Below are 15498 nucleotides of genomic sequence, written 5' to 3' on the forward strand. Positions count from 1 at the left end.
GTATAAACAGACACTTAAATCGGATGGTAAGGAATGCTTAAATGTAGAAAAGTCAACTTCTCAAGACTGTGGCGACTGAGAAACCAGTGATGCTTGTGGCATCTGGGACGACGGACATGGCTGTTTCGGGTCGAGATATGTACGGAAAAACTCCTTCACTTGTGGATTGGCACCACCGAGGTGTCTTCTCGGAAGCGCCACGACTTCGAGACCTTTGAGCGAGCGTGCTCTACTGACTGTTCAACATGTTAGCTCGTGTTTTGCAACACTGAGAATAGAGTACGCCTTACGAGCAACGTATAGTTGGCTTGCCTCAAAAGCATCTCGCAGATCGACAATGACGCGATCCAGCGTCATGCCCTGTGACTTGTGCACAGTGATAGCATAGCCTGCGACAAGTGGGATCTGCGCCCGCGACAGTAGGCTAAGCTTGCTTTCGTCTCCATTCTCGCCAACGTTTCCGAGTTCGTTACAAGGACAATCTGCGTAGATAGTCTTCGTGCGGCCGTTGTCAAATTCGACAATTGGCCATGGCTGACGGTGGTTCGAGTCGGCGTATCTTTTGATCTGCCCCTGGGCGTATTTAGCATGGGTACCTCTGAGATCACCTGGATCATCTTTGCCCTCTGCCGCGCGGGGAAGCCTGTTAAGATCGAACGGCTCAAAACCGACGATCAAGCCTTGGGAGCCGTTCACGAGACCGGCTTCGGGTTCGAGATTGGCTTGTAATACCACGCGCATGCCCTCCTTCAGATGCACGATAGCTTCGTAGCGGTGATCTTTCTGCGAGACTGTTAGTGATGTTCGAATGTTCGAAGAGATGTATTGTACCAATTGTTTCAAATTACCGTCTTCCGCCTGTTCACTATACTTCTCCAACGTCTTATCCTCGTAATCGTTCCATTTGAAGTCATCCAAGCACTTGAAGGCGAGTTGCTCTGAAGGAAGCCTCGCAATGTTCTCCTTGTTTACACGGTCTACATCCCAACGTTTTGAGAATATACGGATGGCGCCCTCGGTCTCTTTTGTATGATTGAGGAGAATTTTTGCGTGGGGTGGGACGATTTCACCGTCTGGTACGCGTTAGTATGCTATGTTCATACATAATTACATGCAGAAGCAACATTCCGACAAAGGGAGACTGTACCTCTGCGAATCTTTTGAAGAATAGAGATGAATTTCCTGTCGTCTTGCCTATGGATTTCCGTAAGGTTGATGTGTTCAAAGTTGCATTCCTGTTTATATCAGTGCTGTTTTATGGTACGAGCCAAAGGGAGTACGTAACATACCTGCCACGCTTTGCTACGGAAAGCCCACTTGTCGGTAGCTGGCCAGAAATCGTAGCGACATTTTTTGTTTTCGCAAGTATGCTGTACAATGCTATTTCTAACTTCTTTAATGAGCTCCCATCCGCATCCCATACAATGCTGGAAAGGCTTCACAGGTGAAAGTTGACAGAAGTCTCCCGTAACAATGATCTGGACGCCGCCAAACGGACCAGTGGCCTTGCCTGCGCGACTTGCCTTCATGACTTCGTTCAATCGCTCGAATTGAAGATTCTCAATCATGCTGATCTCGTCAATGACAAGCACATCGGTGGCGTCGAACTTTTTCCAAATCTCTTTGCCATTAGCAGCCGCCTTCAGTTTGTCTAACGGCTTTTTCATGCTGTCAGGCGTCCAACCAGCGAAATTCCACGTTGTTTGACCACCAACGTTGAGCGCGGCAAGATTTGTTGGCGCCACGATCCGAACCTTTTTTCCTTTCAGTTTAAGAAGTGGGACGAAAGCCTTTAAGATGGTAGATTTTCCACATCCTGCGGACCCAGTGTAGAAGACATTCTTTCCACCTTCCACGATGAGGTCTACCACCCGCTGCTGTTCGGCGCTCAAGTTAATTTCGGGTTCAGGAACGTCTTTGTTCGGGGTAGTGTTCGATCTTGGAGAACTTGTTGCAAGCTGTGGCTGCTCTGCAACATATCGTGGGTTAGATGGTGACGGGCCGTAGTTCGCGGATACATGTGAACGCTCGGTTGGTGGTGTTAGAAACGGGTAAGTGTACATTGGAGGAGGTGAAGGTGTACGCTGAGCCGTACGTGTATCGCATGTTGAAGAATGCCTGTGGGGCTCCTGTGCTTCTTCTCTTTGGCGCCGGAGCGCTGTTTCAACATAGGTTCTGTTGGCGTTCATGAAATCCCATGCCTCGTCTTTGGTGCGGAACTTCTTTTGCAAACAACCACTGTAGCCTTTGATTTGTTCGACAACGTTATCGTAGTTTGTGTAGATACCGGGAACTTTTCCGCCTGCTACTGCGTAGTATGCGATATTCCTTGCGGAAGGATTGAGCGCCTGAACGTATAGTCCAGCGTTACGCAGATCTTGCAGCAGGACCGATTGTGTTGGCCTCGTCATTTGTTTCCTTCGTATGCTCTGTGTTTGCTCTGGCTCTGGGCTCGATAGTATCTCGACCGGGTTGTGTTGGGTTCCATGCTGAGGCTCGCTGTAGGTTCGGGCGTGACCTTGCATTGCAAACTGAACCCTGGGGCTGAGTGGCGATACGGTTTGTCTTGGTCGCTTTCCGAATTCGTCAAGGTGTTCTCTATCTGACTTTCGTTTCTTTGACCTCTGCTCTGGTGCGTCGTTTGGCCGCAATGCAGTCACGGGTGGGATGTTTTCAGTGTCTGATATTGGCGGCGGTGAGCTGTTCGCATGGTACTGCATGTGTGCGGGGTACTTGACAGGTATGTCTGTGGAAGAAGCGAAGCGCAAAGGGGTGTAATGCGAGTACTGCGGTGGAGCGGCCACGGAGACGGTACTGGGATGGGTACCGTGTATATACGCGTCCTGCACGTACCCATCTATACAAGCGGTATGAGTATGCAGTTCAATTCACGATTTCCATGGGGAAGGACAGACAGGTGTTGGGCATGGTGTGGTGATAAAAAGGAACGTATGCACCGTCGTGTCAACTCGTGATTCAAAGAGACTCCTCAGCGAAGCTCACAAAATACAAAAGCGACCAAGACAATCGTGTATTCCCGATAGAGATAGCCAACAAGAATAAGCTTGAAAGGTGCAGCCGGGCCGGACTGCGGGGTGTGGAGCGATGATAGAAGATGGTCGCTGTTTAGGCCAAGCTCAACGCGACAAAGCGCGTTGGTTGTCGCGCTAGCGCAGGCTAATGTGGCTCCCGCCATGAACATGTGGAGCGAAATGCTCGAGATACGTCGGAAGTTTGCACGATGGCACTAGGGGAGGAAACAATTCGTGCTGCATTAGATGGTTCAAGCTAAATGTTTCTCATGTTGATCTAGAACGGACAGATCCGCATAAATGAGTATTGAATCACTCCTCCGTGCTCACTGCAGCTTCCGATGCCGCTCGGCTACCACTCTGTGCTCTCCTTTGCGTCTTGCTCGCCCTGCCAGCCTTTGTCCGCCCATTCCCCAACCATCCCGGCTTCGCCGTAACAGGTTGTAGGAACCCGTCGATGTGCACACCACCAACCGTTCGTTCTTCGTTGTCAGAGTCGTTCGTTCTGGGGTCGTAGCCGTGGACTCGTATGCAGTGCTCGACCACGCGATAGGGCAGAGCGAAGTCTTTATCGTGGCCATAACAATCTACATGTGGGCAACGCAGTGTGCCAGTCTGGAAGAAGGGACGCTTAGGTGTTGGAGGATGCGAGATTGAGGGCATGTTTGGCGGCAGTATGACTGAAGGTGTATACGACACAGGCTCGGTAGCAGGCTTTAGGGCGAGAGCTTCATGGAAGGGCATAAACGACATGCCCTCGCCGAACAGAGCTGCACAGCGCTGAGCCGTACGTGCAACAGCCCCTTTATCCCAGCCCTGAATAGCCGCTAGCCCAAGTACTTCGCTCCAATCTAAAAGCCCTTCCCTTAGCAGCGGTTCTTGTGTTTCCGAAGCATCACTACCACTCATGCTGCTTGAGGATCTTCGACGTTTCCGTTCGCGAGTTATAGTATTGGACGCCTCCCAGTCAGATGCGCCGCTTGAGGTAACATCACTATCAACGGGCTTTCTTCTATCTGTGGTAGTCTTTTTTCCTTGTCGTGCTGTGCGACTAGTCCGCGCCGACTTTGCACGTGAAGAAGGTCGGTTGCTTGATCCGCGACTTGTTGCACTCTTCGATCTGGCTCTTGACGTAGACCTCGACGCAGGTCCACTCGACTCTGCCCCCGATGTGAACTCGCTCATGGAGGAATCGGCTGACCCGCCACGGCCGAAATGGTTGGTACGGGTTCGACGAATAGCCAATGCAAGCTCGTCTAGCTTTTCCATCATGGTCTGGATCGTTGGCTGTAGAAGCCGCTGAGCTCTCGCGTCGTCCGCTAACAAAGTCGGCTCTGTGTGTCTCTCAATGCGAGGTTTCCTGCCACGTTTCTTTCCAGTCGCGCGATCGTGTCCATCGTCATTGCTGTGGTCTTGTGCCTCGTCTTCATCCTCTGGCATAAGTGTAACTATGGACGTAGAGCGCGACTTGGCAGGATTGGCGCTTTGAGATCGTGACCTGCTTCGTGAAACTGTTGTGTGACCGCCAGTATCGGATTCAGACGAGGCCGCTTCCCGCGAGTTCCACCTCTCTTTAGCTAGCCGTAAGAACACAGCCTGGAGTTCTTCGCGGAGTTCGTCTCCTACCTCTTGTGTGCTTGCGCCTTCAGTAGTCCATTTGCCGACTTGGTCGCCCACCATGTCATCGCCCAGCTGGTCGTTCAAGTCCGAGAGCTGTGGTGGAGGCAGTGGCCATGCTGTCCACTCTCTGGAAGGCACCAATGCTGTTTGCACGAAGCCTGCTGCATCCGTATATTCAAGATCCCTTCCAGTCTTCAGCCAGCTGTCCTTACTCTGCCAATTCTTGCACTGCGCCGTGGCTTCCACAGATCGTCGTAATCGTCTCTTGAGCGCATGCGCATTGTACAGATGTGCTGCAAGATCGGAGTCCTGGATCTGACCGAGTGACTCTGCTATCTGGCGATCGGCCTCGGTGTAGCTCTGCCATGCTTGGGGTTGTCCGAGAAAGCGGTTCGGGCGCGCCGGTTCGTCGTTGTCCTCGTCTTCAGACTCGTCCCGTACCGAATCGCTATTGGTATCGAGGTCGTCGTCTATATTCAACGAGATCGGTATGTCGGGTTTTGGTGCTTCTTGCGCGTCGCGCGGGTTTGGAATCTCCTCAACTGACGGCGACGAGCGCACAGAAGAAGACGGCGACGAGGTATCGGATTCGTAAGAGGAGCGAGATGGCGGGGCGCTACCACCAAATAACGACATCTTGGTTACAGTAAATATCGAAGCGAGCTTGTGGCTGTCTTGAGATCAGCATCTGGGTTTTGCGATCCATCCCTTGCGGCGGTTCAGAGTCGCAGCCAAATTATGGTGGGGTTCTCGAAAACGACGCGCCGTCACGTTGGCGCTATCAGCCCGAGTCGCTACCAACATCTCGCAGCAAACCTTCCATTCCCAGCATGTGTTACCACGTTAGTACATTGATCGACGTCTCTTTCGCTTCACATGGTCCACCCTCAAAGCAGCCCTGAAGGAACTACTAAATAGGCACACTCTGAATATTCCAGAGCGCGACTGTAAAGCGATCTTCATTGTACCCAGCCGGCGGATTACTCATGTGTAGTTGGGTCGGCAAGTACTAGCGAGTACCCGCCGTTGGATCTGCACCTGGGCATCAGCGAGGCTAGAGCATTAACCTTCTCTTTTGCCGCAGACTCCAACGTCGTTACGCATCAACAGCACCAACAGCTCGCCTTGTCACGACTACTCTCAGATCGACTATGCGTTGCGCGCATTGCGAAATAACGCACATGCTGTCCGCTTTTCGTCAAGGACAATGGCGCCACGTTGGCGTCTACTATCATGTGTTTGCCCCCTTTCGAGAACAGGGTAGTCGTCCCCGGCATATCATTATTGGCAGGCAAGATCAAGGACACCAATCAATGCTCTACCTCCGATCTCTGCGGAAGTACTCCCACTACGACCCATTAGCCTGTGCGGAGCGTCGATTCTTAGGTAGGAACTCTGTTCGGAGCAGAATGAATTTAATTACAGACATAGATTACCCAAGTGGTAAACACGTCGATCTCCGGGTAGCTTTAAACCTCTCATTTTGTACAAACCGTCAATGCTCCGGAGATTCCACCGAAGACCGTGCCAAGGACAAGCCCTCAGCAGGCCACGAACTCCTTCCACGAACCGGATGAACGCTCCGAACGCGGCGCTTCAGCAAGGTCAGCAGCAGCATTGAACTAGCGGCGAAATTCATCAAGGTGTTGTGCCTGATCTGGGGAAGAGACCCAGAGTCGGCAATACCAGTGATCAACGCCGTGGCAAAAAGCCTGCGCTCAAGCGATCAGCACTAAAGAACATCCTCCAAAACTTAGCGTTGGTAGTACCATCTTGCAATTGAACGCTCTTTTACAGCGCCGCTCTAGTGTACAAGTTGTGAAACTGCAAGCTACTCGACATTTTAGCTAGCACCTGGCCCATGTGCTTCAAAACTCTATAGCCACGGCGCTTCATCAGCACCTTAGACCTAGGGCTATCTCCCTGCTGACAACCCGTACAAAGTTAGTCGTGATGCTTGTCGTCGATTGTTCCGAGTGTGCGGTCTTACTTTAATTACACTCCAGCTTACACAGTAGGACCGAGCCGGAAGAGCCACCGCATATACAATCACCATGTTTGTGGCCATATAAATGCAGTACGCCAGGTGTGCTGCGAGAAGATCATCACTATACACTCCTTACTTTTCATATCTTCCTATACAACTACCTCAGTCATGCGTTCCTTTACTTCAATCGCCGCTGCCGCGGTGGTCGCCCTTCCTTTGGCCATTGCAGCGCCCAACAAGGCAAACAAGATGGATGCCAGCTACTACAAGCCAGAGCAGGTCATCAATACCGATGTTGTCATCATCGGCGGAGGTGGCATGGGTGCCTACTCTGCCATTCAACTCAAAGACGCGGGAAAGAAAATCGTGGTCATTGAGAGCAAAGACCGTCTTGGAGGTCATACGGAGACTTACATGGATAACGAGACCGGAATCCCAATCGACATGGGTGTGAAGCTGTACCACGATGAACCCCTAGTGCACCAGTGGTTCGCACGCTTCAACCTTTCTACAACCCGGTTCAGCCCAACGCCTATCGGTCCATCTCAGAACGTTGACTTCAGGAGCGGTCAGGTGTTGCAGGGTCTGCCTGCTCCCAACCAAACGGCCATGGGAATTGCTCTGCAGAAGTATGGTGCCGTTCTCGCAAAGTACCCTCAACTCGAGGGTGGTTTCTACCTCCCGGACCCCGTTCCTGAGGACCTGTATATGCCTTTTGGCCAGTTTATTCAGAAGTACGACATTGCTGATGCGGTGCAAACCATCTTCGGTCTCACCTCCGCCTTTGGTGATATCCTCGAGCTACCCGCCCTGCAGCAGATGCGTACGTTCTCCCTTGGTCTTCTGGCAACTTTGCAGAACTTCCAAACCAGCTCGGTAATGGACAACAGCCTTCTGTTCGAAAAGATCACTGCCGAACTTCAGGCTACGAACTCTCTACTTCTGTCCTCCAAGGTCACGAAGACGCAGCGTGTGAGCAAGTTCGACGGCGGCGTCAAGGTTCTCGTTGAGACCCCAATGGGCTGCCGCCTCATTCAAGCGAAGAAGATCCTCATGGCTATTCCGCCCACTCCCGAGAACCTTGCCAAATTCGATCCCAGTGGTGACGAGTTGAAGATCTTCAGGCAATTCACTTCTGTCGGATACTACACTTCCATCATCAGAAACGCCGGCCCTACCAACGTTACCCTCCAGAACCTCGCACTTGACAAGCCCTACGCACTCCCACCTATGCCTGCTATCTACAACGTCAACCCCACTGCAAACCCAACCCTTAGCCTCGTCTACTATGGTACCAAGGTCGGCCAGCATCTCAGCGACGAGCAGGCCAAGGCTGCCATCATTGCGGACCTCAAGCGCTTCCAGGCTGCAAACAACATGACCGAGACTGAGCCGGAGTTTGTCGCATTCAGCAACCACAGCCCGTACAATATGATGGTCGGTGAGAAGGCTACTCGCGCTGGATTCTACAAGCACCTGTATGGATTGCAGAGCAAGCGCAACACTTTCTGGACTGGTGCCGCATGGAGGGCGCACGACAGCTCTTCCAGCTGGGCTTTCACTAGCCGAAGTGTGCTGCCCCAGCTATTGGCAAGCTTGTAGATGGTGCAAGCATGTAGTGGTGGATCGCTGAATTAGTAGGCTACAATTGGGCTGTGACTCGCTGCTTTGGTTGATCGAAATAGTTTCATTGATACGCTAATCTAATGTCTTCAATCCTTGTATTAATAGAGAATATTTACTCCATGCCAATTCTCACGCTTTTCCTGTCTTTGAATACGACTATAGATGATGAGTTGAGGTGAGCTCTATATAGTGCAGTGTTCTATCTTTGATAGTCGACTGGTATGAGTGGTCGAAAATCCAAACAGTCTACCATGGGTATCTCCTGGACCGGCATCCTGGACTACTTATCTAATGCTTCTCTCTTACCTCTTGCCTTATAGCATCAAATTCTTTCCGTAATGTCCTCAACACCCTCAAACCAAATCACGGCTATTGAGAGTCCATCGAAATGTGCTCTAGCCGAGGGCAGCCATTCCCTTTCCACACCCGTCCGTTTCCTGATACTCTCCGACACACACGGCGCTAAGCTACCAGAAAAGCTACCGCCATGCGATGTGCTATTACATTGCGGTGACCTCACAGAAAACGGCACCCCAGAAAGAATCCGTTCGGCCCTCCAAGATCTGGGCAAAATCGAAGCTAAGTTGAAACTCGTCATCGCTGGCAATCACGAAATCTCGCTTGACAAACTGTACTGGCTGTCCCAAGGCGGAACGGAAGCGGACGCAGAGAGAGCACTTGCGCTGTTGAGCCCCGAGACAACTCTGAGGCGAGCAAGAATGGCATCACCTTTCTACGGGAAGGTACATACACCTTTACGCTCACATGCGCCGCGACTTTCACGATATATGCCTCGCCGCACACTCCTATTCATGGTGCATCAGCATTCCAATATCCTTCCAACGAAGATCGATTCAATTCTTCAGGTACCCCATCGTGGGCTCAGAACGTCGGTACCGAGACCTCGACCATCCCCGAGAACGTTGACATCGTCATGACTCACGGCCCACCGAAATACATTTTGGACATGATTGACGGCCAGAGCGCAGGATGTGAGCACTTGCGACGCGCTATCTCGCGAGTGCGACCACGACTGCATTGCTTTGGGCACATTCACTCTCCACGTCGCGGGTTCTACGAAGCGTATGTGCTGGGGTATGGAGGGGAAGCGGAGCTAGATGCCGATGCCGAACCCATTGGATCGATATTCAAAATATGGATAGGAGAGAACTCATGTCGGAAGAAGGGGTTCAGAAGCTTGACTCCGGGCGCTGCTCAAGAATTTCGAGAGAGCAAACAGCAGACGTTGTGCATCAACGCAGCAATGGAGGGGGATAAGCCAGGCCTGCTCGAACACCCACCCTGACTCGCCGAGTTAAATTTGCCCGTGCAAAAAGATATGGACATAGTGAAGAATACCGCCGGCAATATTCTAAATCCCACGTAAGCTCTTGGGAGATGCGGGAACGCCTGTTGAGCTCGGAGTTGACGGAGCGCTGTAGCTCGGAATCCGTGGAAGCCGGCAAGGCGTCCCAGATTGCATGATCCCATCTCATGACCGGTAGCAGCGACCTCCGACCAGGGCCTTGCGACAGCGCTATGCATTAAACTTTACAGCTTATTGGCACATTGCAAGATGCTAACGGCTCCAGGAATTGCGTTGTATGGAGGAAGGAGGCATACAAGAATAGGAACCCCGCTGCTTGAACCTTTTGCTCCAGGATAGCCATCTCCAGCGGAATAAGGCCTCTCGTCAGCGAACTCGCAACGGACACGCTCCAAGTCATCTCAGCAATACTTCAAATATGACAACCTCTTCTTCGCTCATGCTGTACCGCCCAGGGCCATCAAATTCGCTATCAACACGCTCGTACTCAAGCTCGCTCATCTCGTCACGTCTGTTTAGCCAGCAAACCGGGACAGCAATTGCTACCGAGCTTCTTTATCGCATTCTCATTGACATCATCAACCGCTTCCTCTGTTCATTCCAGCGCCTTGCATCCCGTGGTATTGACGAGGCATCATCCTGGATGGAGCGCAAGCTGCAAGAACGTCGCGACAGACTGGAGGCCGCCAAAGCCGGTGCTGAGGAGGGCCTGAAGATCGTTAAAGAGGTGGGCAGATTGGCAGAAGAGCGGAGCTTCATCACTTGCCCGATGACGGGTCATGCAATGGACTCTAGGGTAGAGGGCAAGAGGGGTCCGCCTGGGCCGCCTCAGTGGGTTCGGGGAGTGCTCGCGGGTATTGATGAAGGAAGGATAGCAGAGAGAGATTTCTGGATCCATACACATACCGGGTGAGATTGGAACATCGATACATACGGGACGATATCGAGCACTCGGAGATTAGCGCGACACTCTACTAGCCTAAGGACATCCGCCAAAAGTTCAGTCGCGCCCATGAAGTGCACCATTACCATAAAGCGGGTTCTACTTAAGGTACGTGCCTTCGCCCTTTGCTGCAGGCCGCACCCTCGACGAGAGCATCTTCCCAAAGCCCACTAGAACTGCGATCGCTGTTGTGAATGTCATCTCACCACTACCGCGGCATCCGAGAATGAAGGCGCAGTGAATACTGAAGTCTCAGGGCGAGACTTCAACCCATGCAGGTAACAGGACTGGATCGAGATACTACCTTGATGAGCCCTATGACATTACACATCCTCGCATAGCCCTACGAGAGCGCATTGGAGGATATGGGCTCTATCGAGAAGTTTTGCATTGCTCGCCAGCGCCCAGTAAACGTGTATGCTATAGTAGAGTCACCGCATCGGCCATGAAATCATGCTTCTTCGGTTCCAATATTCAGTCTATCTTGTTCTTTGTTCTCCCTCCAATAGCTCTCTCTACCAATATTATACATATCTCAGTCCATGCCCTTCCCCTATCAGCTGTCTCGTCGTCCCTAAATCTCCTTGGCAGTGTGATGTTATATCTTTCTGTCGCGCTGTTCCTATGGCGTCTGGTCGGCTCCGCCTATAGCGTGCTCATGCACTGTCTATTGGTTCCGTTCGTCAGTGTCGTTTATTGTGTGTAGCGTAAGTGGGTGTTTACCAAGTGCGGCGACGGTACAGCACACAACACAGCCTCCATAGTTGGCTGCCAGCGGCCGCGGGCGAGCAGCCGCGACGACAGGCAGTAGACTGAGAACAATTCCAGAAATATACACAAGAAACTTCACGTCTTCTGCAGCTGAGTATAGCACTTATCTACGTTAGTGTTTACTTTCGTAGACTCAGCATATGCATGGGCGCAAATGCGTATCGCCTGCTACGGGTGAGTGCCTCTGTCGCTCACGTCCGTGGGCGCAGTGCTGAATCTCAAGTATAACGATCACAATGTTGACGTTAGAAAATAATATGGCTGCCATGCAGTCACGAAAATCAACGTAGCTCTGCTCCACAAACTGTGGCGAGCTCACAGCAGGAGGCACGACACCTTCTGCAAGCTTTTACAGCGCAAAAAGAACTGTCTCAATAAGATTCTTCTCTCTACTGCTCTTGACTGAGTTCCTAGCTGTGTCAAGCTTGAAGACATGTCTTGATCTACCGCTACATCAGGGCGCCATGCTTGACACGTCTTGCACACTAAGCATACATTTATTCGTGTCTGCTACAAAAAGAGAGAAGATATAGTTCCTCGTTTCATATATTAATGTCCTCGCGTGTCTCAGATCCGCTTCGTCTGTCTCTAAACCTACACTGTCGCACTGCCCGTCCAGCTCAACCTCACTGGCTTCTATCACGTCAACACATACCTCGTATACTCTCAATTTCTGCCCAATGTGCTGAATTCCCAACTCTCTCTCACTTGAAGTTGCCGCTCGGGCCATGTTGCTTCGTGTAATCCTACTGGTTTTCCCCCTTCACCTGGCCACGCCCGCGCGCCCGCCCTTCTACCGCTCACGAGAACGTTCCATACCCGCTCCATTTAGTCCAAACCAACCTTCTTATCTCCGGCAGAGCCCCGGCTGGAGCTGAACCGCCGCCTCCTAGCGCTGCCTGCGCTTGGACCAGTAGTTCGCATATATAACGGCCGTTTCCCCTTCCTACCTACACTCTTTTCCTACCAGCGACAACAATTTCTACCCCAACTCAAACTCCTACTTCATTTTTTCAAATATTTTCACATCAATTTCCTACTTCAACTCACTTCGACCATGGCTCAACATCTTAACATCACTTTGGATCACTTTGGATCACTTCAACTTTATCACATGACATTATCCATTCACTCACATACTTCAACCACTTCCACCATCATGAGCATCACTCTTGTTCAATCAGTATTACTACTCAACAATATTCACACCTTATTTGGTTATAAAAACTTCACTCAACCTTGATCCAACATGACCATCCATCGATGATCATCAACAACCTTCAACCACCTTGAGCTATGGTCACTGTTCCAACATTCTCTTTCGCCTTTGAGCATGGTAACTATATTCCAATTCCTTCCTTCTTTTCAGTCTGCTAAGCTTTCCAGCCTGCTGCCCTCGGATCGCTTCAACCTCTTCAGCTCTCCATCATTCAAGCCCTACACACTAGGCCACTATCGAGCTTCTTCAGCATCCTCAAGCCCCCTTCGGGCCAGATTCCATACAACACGGCAGCATTGCATATTCACGGCAACTCGGGTCGCACAACATCAAGGGAATTAGGTACAGGGTGCAAAATAGATTGCAGGTGGCCCTACAAGCAGTGGATGGAGGATTGGCATACCGGTGCGAAGTGCAGGATACATGGTGAAGACAGTAAGAGTTGGAACATACGGATCTCGCTGGGATCTCGCTTTGGGCCTACAAGGCTGCTTCGGCAGACCCCATGGCTGGTGGTTGATGATCTGGAGGACATTCATTCTCACATCAAGGTGCTGGAGGACAGACAGTCTATGGTACTTCGATACTAAGCTGGGCCTACCTTGGAGATGTTTATTCGCCAGTTTGAGTTCGCTCGCCCAGATCATCACCCCTGCATACCTCGATGGCGGCCCTTATGGGTTTGGATCAACTTCGAGAACTGCAGCATGCGAAAGGTTGTGAGAGACTTGAGGTGAGAGTGCTTGCAGTTGGTGATCGATGTTTGGATTGGGGTTGAGAGCTTTGGACATTGTGCTGATGGCTGGTGGACTTGGGCGTTATCTGGTTTGGTTGGATCTTGGTTGGACTTGGTTTAGACTTTCTTCTTCTTCATGGTATCGCCTCAGCATCAATGCATCCATTTGCCTCACTTGAATTCTTCCTTTGCTTGCTTGACTTGACTTCTCTCTTGACTCGATTCCCTCCCTCACTTGCCTTGCTTATTGCTCGAGTTACTTCTCTACTTGACTTGGTGCTTCATGAACATCTTGCTTCGCTTAATCTGACCTTGCTCATGTCCTGCCTTAACTCACTCCAATTCTCTACTTCTACTTATTCTATATGCCCTTGCTATGCACTTCTACTTCACAACCTATGCCAAATGCAACAACTTAACATCTTAACGAAGTCTTTAGTTTGAACAGCATTTTGGCTACATACAACGCTTGCGCTCTTAAACATGCCTCCTCCTAGCCCACCTACTTAGATACTCTCTTCCTTCAAGCCTCCAAGTATCCTCCTCGACATAGCTCCCATTATACCCTCTTCCCTTCGCCTGGATCACGAGATCAAGCCCATGCGCACTCTCATTGTATTGCGGCCATCGTGGCAGCGCCTCTCCATTTGGATCCCCACTAACAACGAAGTTGATCCACTGCGCGCTCATCTGATTGCTCAGCACCTTGTACTCCTCCCACGGCCCATAGAAGCTAGGGTTAGCGAAGACAAAAGCTACTTCTGTAAAGTGCGCAACGCCTTTGTATGCGCGTGCGTTGCCGCCTTCGTCGGCGGTGTTGTTGTTCTGCCAGGGGAGCGTGTTGAAGCGGTAGATGTATGTGGGAGAGTACATGGAGTAAGCCCGGGCGTCCATGAGGCGGGGCGCATGGTAGAATGCATCGCCTAAGATGGCGGCTATGCGTTTGTACTGGAGGCCTTGCTCTACGAAGAGCTGTACCCCAGTGTTGAGGGGGATGCCAAGGGTAGGATCATCGGGGTAGAGCCTCATGATACGCTCAATGACAGCATCGGGAAAGTCGAAGCCTGTGCTGTTGGTAAGGTAGGCACGAAGGTCATTGTCGTTGTTGATAACGCCGCCGGCAGGCGCATTGTCGGTACCTTCATCGGAGTTGGTGCCGTAGAGATGAGGAATGTGAGCAAAGCGGCCTGAGGCGAGCAGTTCAGTCGGATAGGCAGGAATGATGTCTCCGTCGACGGTAGGGTACCAGCCTGGACCCTGACTGGGAGCCGCGAGTAAGGGGAACATAATCTCGTACGGCACTGTACGCAGGCACTCAAGTGTATCAACTTCATCCGAGCAGTTGGCCTTGTTAACTATGTTGTCATAGATGGGCTGATACCAATCTGTAGAATTATACCATGCTGTTGCGGCAGATCCCGATTCCTGGATGCTGCGATGGAATAGGCCATCTGTACGCCCACCATAGGATATAAGTAGCTGGCCCACTGCGAAGCTCCCAGCAGACTCGCCCCAGATGGTCACGGTGTCTTTGTCGCCGCCGAAGGCTTCAATGTTCTCTGAGATCCAGGCGAGTCCTTTCCGCATGTCACGAAGTGCAAGGTTTGTCTGACCGGTGCCCTGGATCTCTCGCGAGTACAACATACCCCACCCACCCTTGCGGTAATTGATACTGGCTGCAATAATGGGTTGACCGAGATCCATACTTCTTGCCACAATATACGTCAGATTGTAGTTCGGGAGCGCGCTCGTGCCCACTTGATAACTACCTCCGTGGATCCAAAGCGCCACTGGCAGTTTTGCGTAGTCGCCGGATGATAGACCAGCTGGGCGAACAATGTTGATGCTCAGACAGTCTTCGCTCATACTGAAGCTAGCATCTGATGGGTCCGGACAAGTATCTCCGTAGGATTTGGCAGGGCGCGTGCCGTTCCATGTCGAGTTCAGTGATTGAGGTATGCGAAAGCGGTTCTGACCTCCGGTATCCTGCGCATACGGGATACCCAAGAACAAGTCTTGATTGAATGAGGGAAGATGTAAGCCTTCGTATGTTCCATTCAACACCGTGACCGTAGGTCCAGCAGCGCTCGCTATCGTTGCCAGTAAGCACGTAGCCAACGCCCCTACTATCCAAACTCTTGCAATAACTGCCATGATGCCGGCTGGTATATGGCGGGAGGAATATAAGGGACTCAAATGCGAAGAAGCTGCACTTGTATTCCACAGCTAGCTGCAGC

The 15498-nt window shown here is 51.4% G+C and overlaps 6 protein-coding genes across 6 annotated transcripts; 3 read left to right on the forward strand and 3 right to left on the reverse strand.

Annotated features, from left to right (window-relative positions):
• Positions 1-60: 60 nt before the first annotated feature.
• ALTATR162_LOCUS9020 (uncharacterized protein) lies at positions 61-2928 on the reverse strand (the record flags this gene model as incomplete). The annotated part of the gene is made up of 6 exons (XM_043316653.1): positions 61-236; positions 291-783; positions 832-1073; positions 1133-1235; positions 1290-2857; positions 2916-2928. The coding sequence occupies 6 exons, from the start codon at positions 2926-2928 to the stop codon at positions 61-63; spliced, it is 2595 nt and encodes an 864-aa protein (XP_043172588.1).
• A 416-nt stretch (positions 2929-3344) lies between these two features.
• On the reverse strand, positions 3345-5288 carry ALTATR162_LOCUS9021 (uncharacterized protein; the record flags this gene model as incomplete). Its single annotated transcript, XM_043316654.1, has 1 exon — positions 3345-5288. The coding sequence occupies one exon, from the start codon at positions 5286-5288 to the stop codon at positions 3345-3347; it is 1944 nt and encodes a 647-aa protein (XP_043172589.1).
• A 1519-nt stretch (positions 5289-6807) lies between these two features.
• On the forward strand, positions 6808-8241 carry ALTATR162_LOCUS9022 (uncharacterized protein; the record flags this gene model as incomplete). Its single annotated transcript, XM_043316655.1, has 1 exon — positions 6808-8241. One exon carries the CDS (start codon positions 6808-6810, stop codon positions 8239-8241), a length of 1434 nt encoding a protein of 477 aa, XP_043172590.1.
• A 362-nt stretch (positions 8242-8603) lies between these two features.
• On the forward strand, positions 8604-9571 carry ALTATR162_LOCUS9023 (uncharacterized protein; the record flags this gene model as incomplete). Its single annotated transcript, XM_043316656.1, has 2 exons — positions 8604-8896; positions 8935-9571. 2 exons carry the CDS (start codon positions 8604-8606, stop codon positions 9569-9571), a joined length of 930 nt encoding a protein of 309 aa, XP_043172591.1.
• A 439-nt stretch (positions 9572-10010) lies between these two features.
• On the forward strand, positions 10011-10505 carry ALTATR162_LOCUS9024 (uncharacterized protein; the record flags this gene model as incomplete). Its single annotated transcript, XM_043316657.1, has 1 exon — positions 10011-10505. One exon carries the CDS (start codon positions 10011-10013, stop codon positions 10503-10505), a length of 495 nt encoding a protein of 164 aa, XP_043172592.1.
• A 3233-nt stretch (positions 10506-13738) lies between these two features.
• On the reverse strand, positions 13739-15415 carry ALTATR162_LOCUS9025 (uncharacterized protein; the record flags this gene model as incomplete). Its single annotated transcript, XM_043316658.1, has 1 exon — positions 13739-15415. The coding sequence occupies one exon, from the start codon at positions 15413-15415 to the stop codon at positions 13739-13741; it is 1677 nt and encodes a 558-aa protein (XP_043172593.1).
• Positions 15416-15498: the final 83 nt, after the last annotated feature.

This window comes from Alternaria atra (genome assembly GCF_907166805.1).
Source record: "Alternaria atra isolate CS162 genome assembly, contig: 29, whole genome shotgun sequence".
Taxonomy (NCBI): domain Eukaryota; kingdom Fungi; phylum Ascomycota; class Dothideomycetes; order Pleosporales; family Pleosporaceae; genus Alternaria; species Alternaria atra.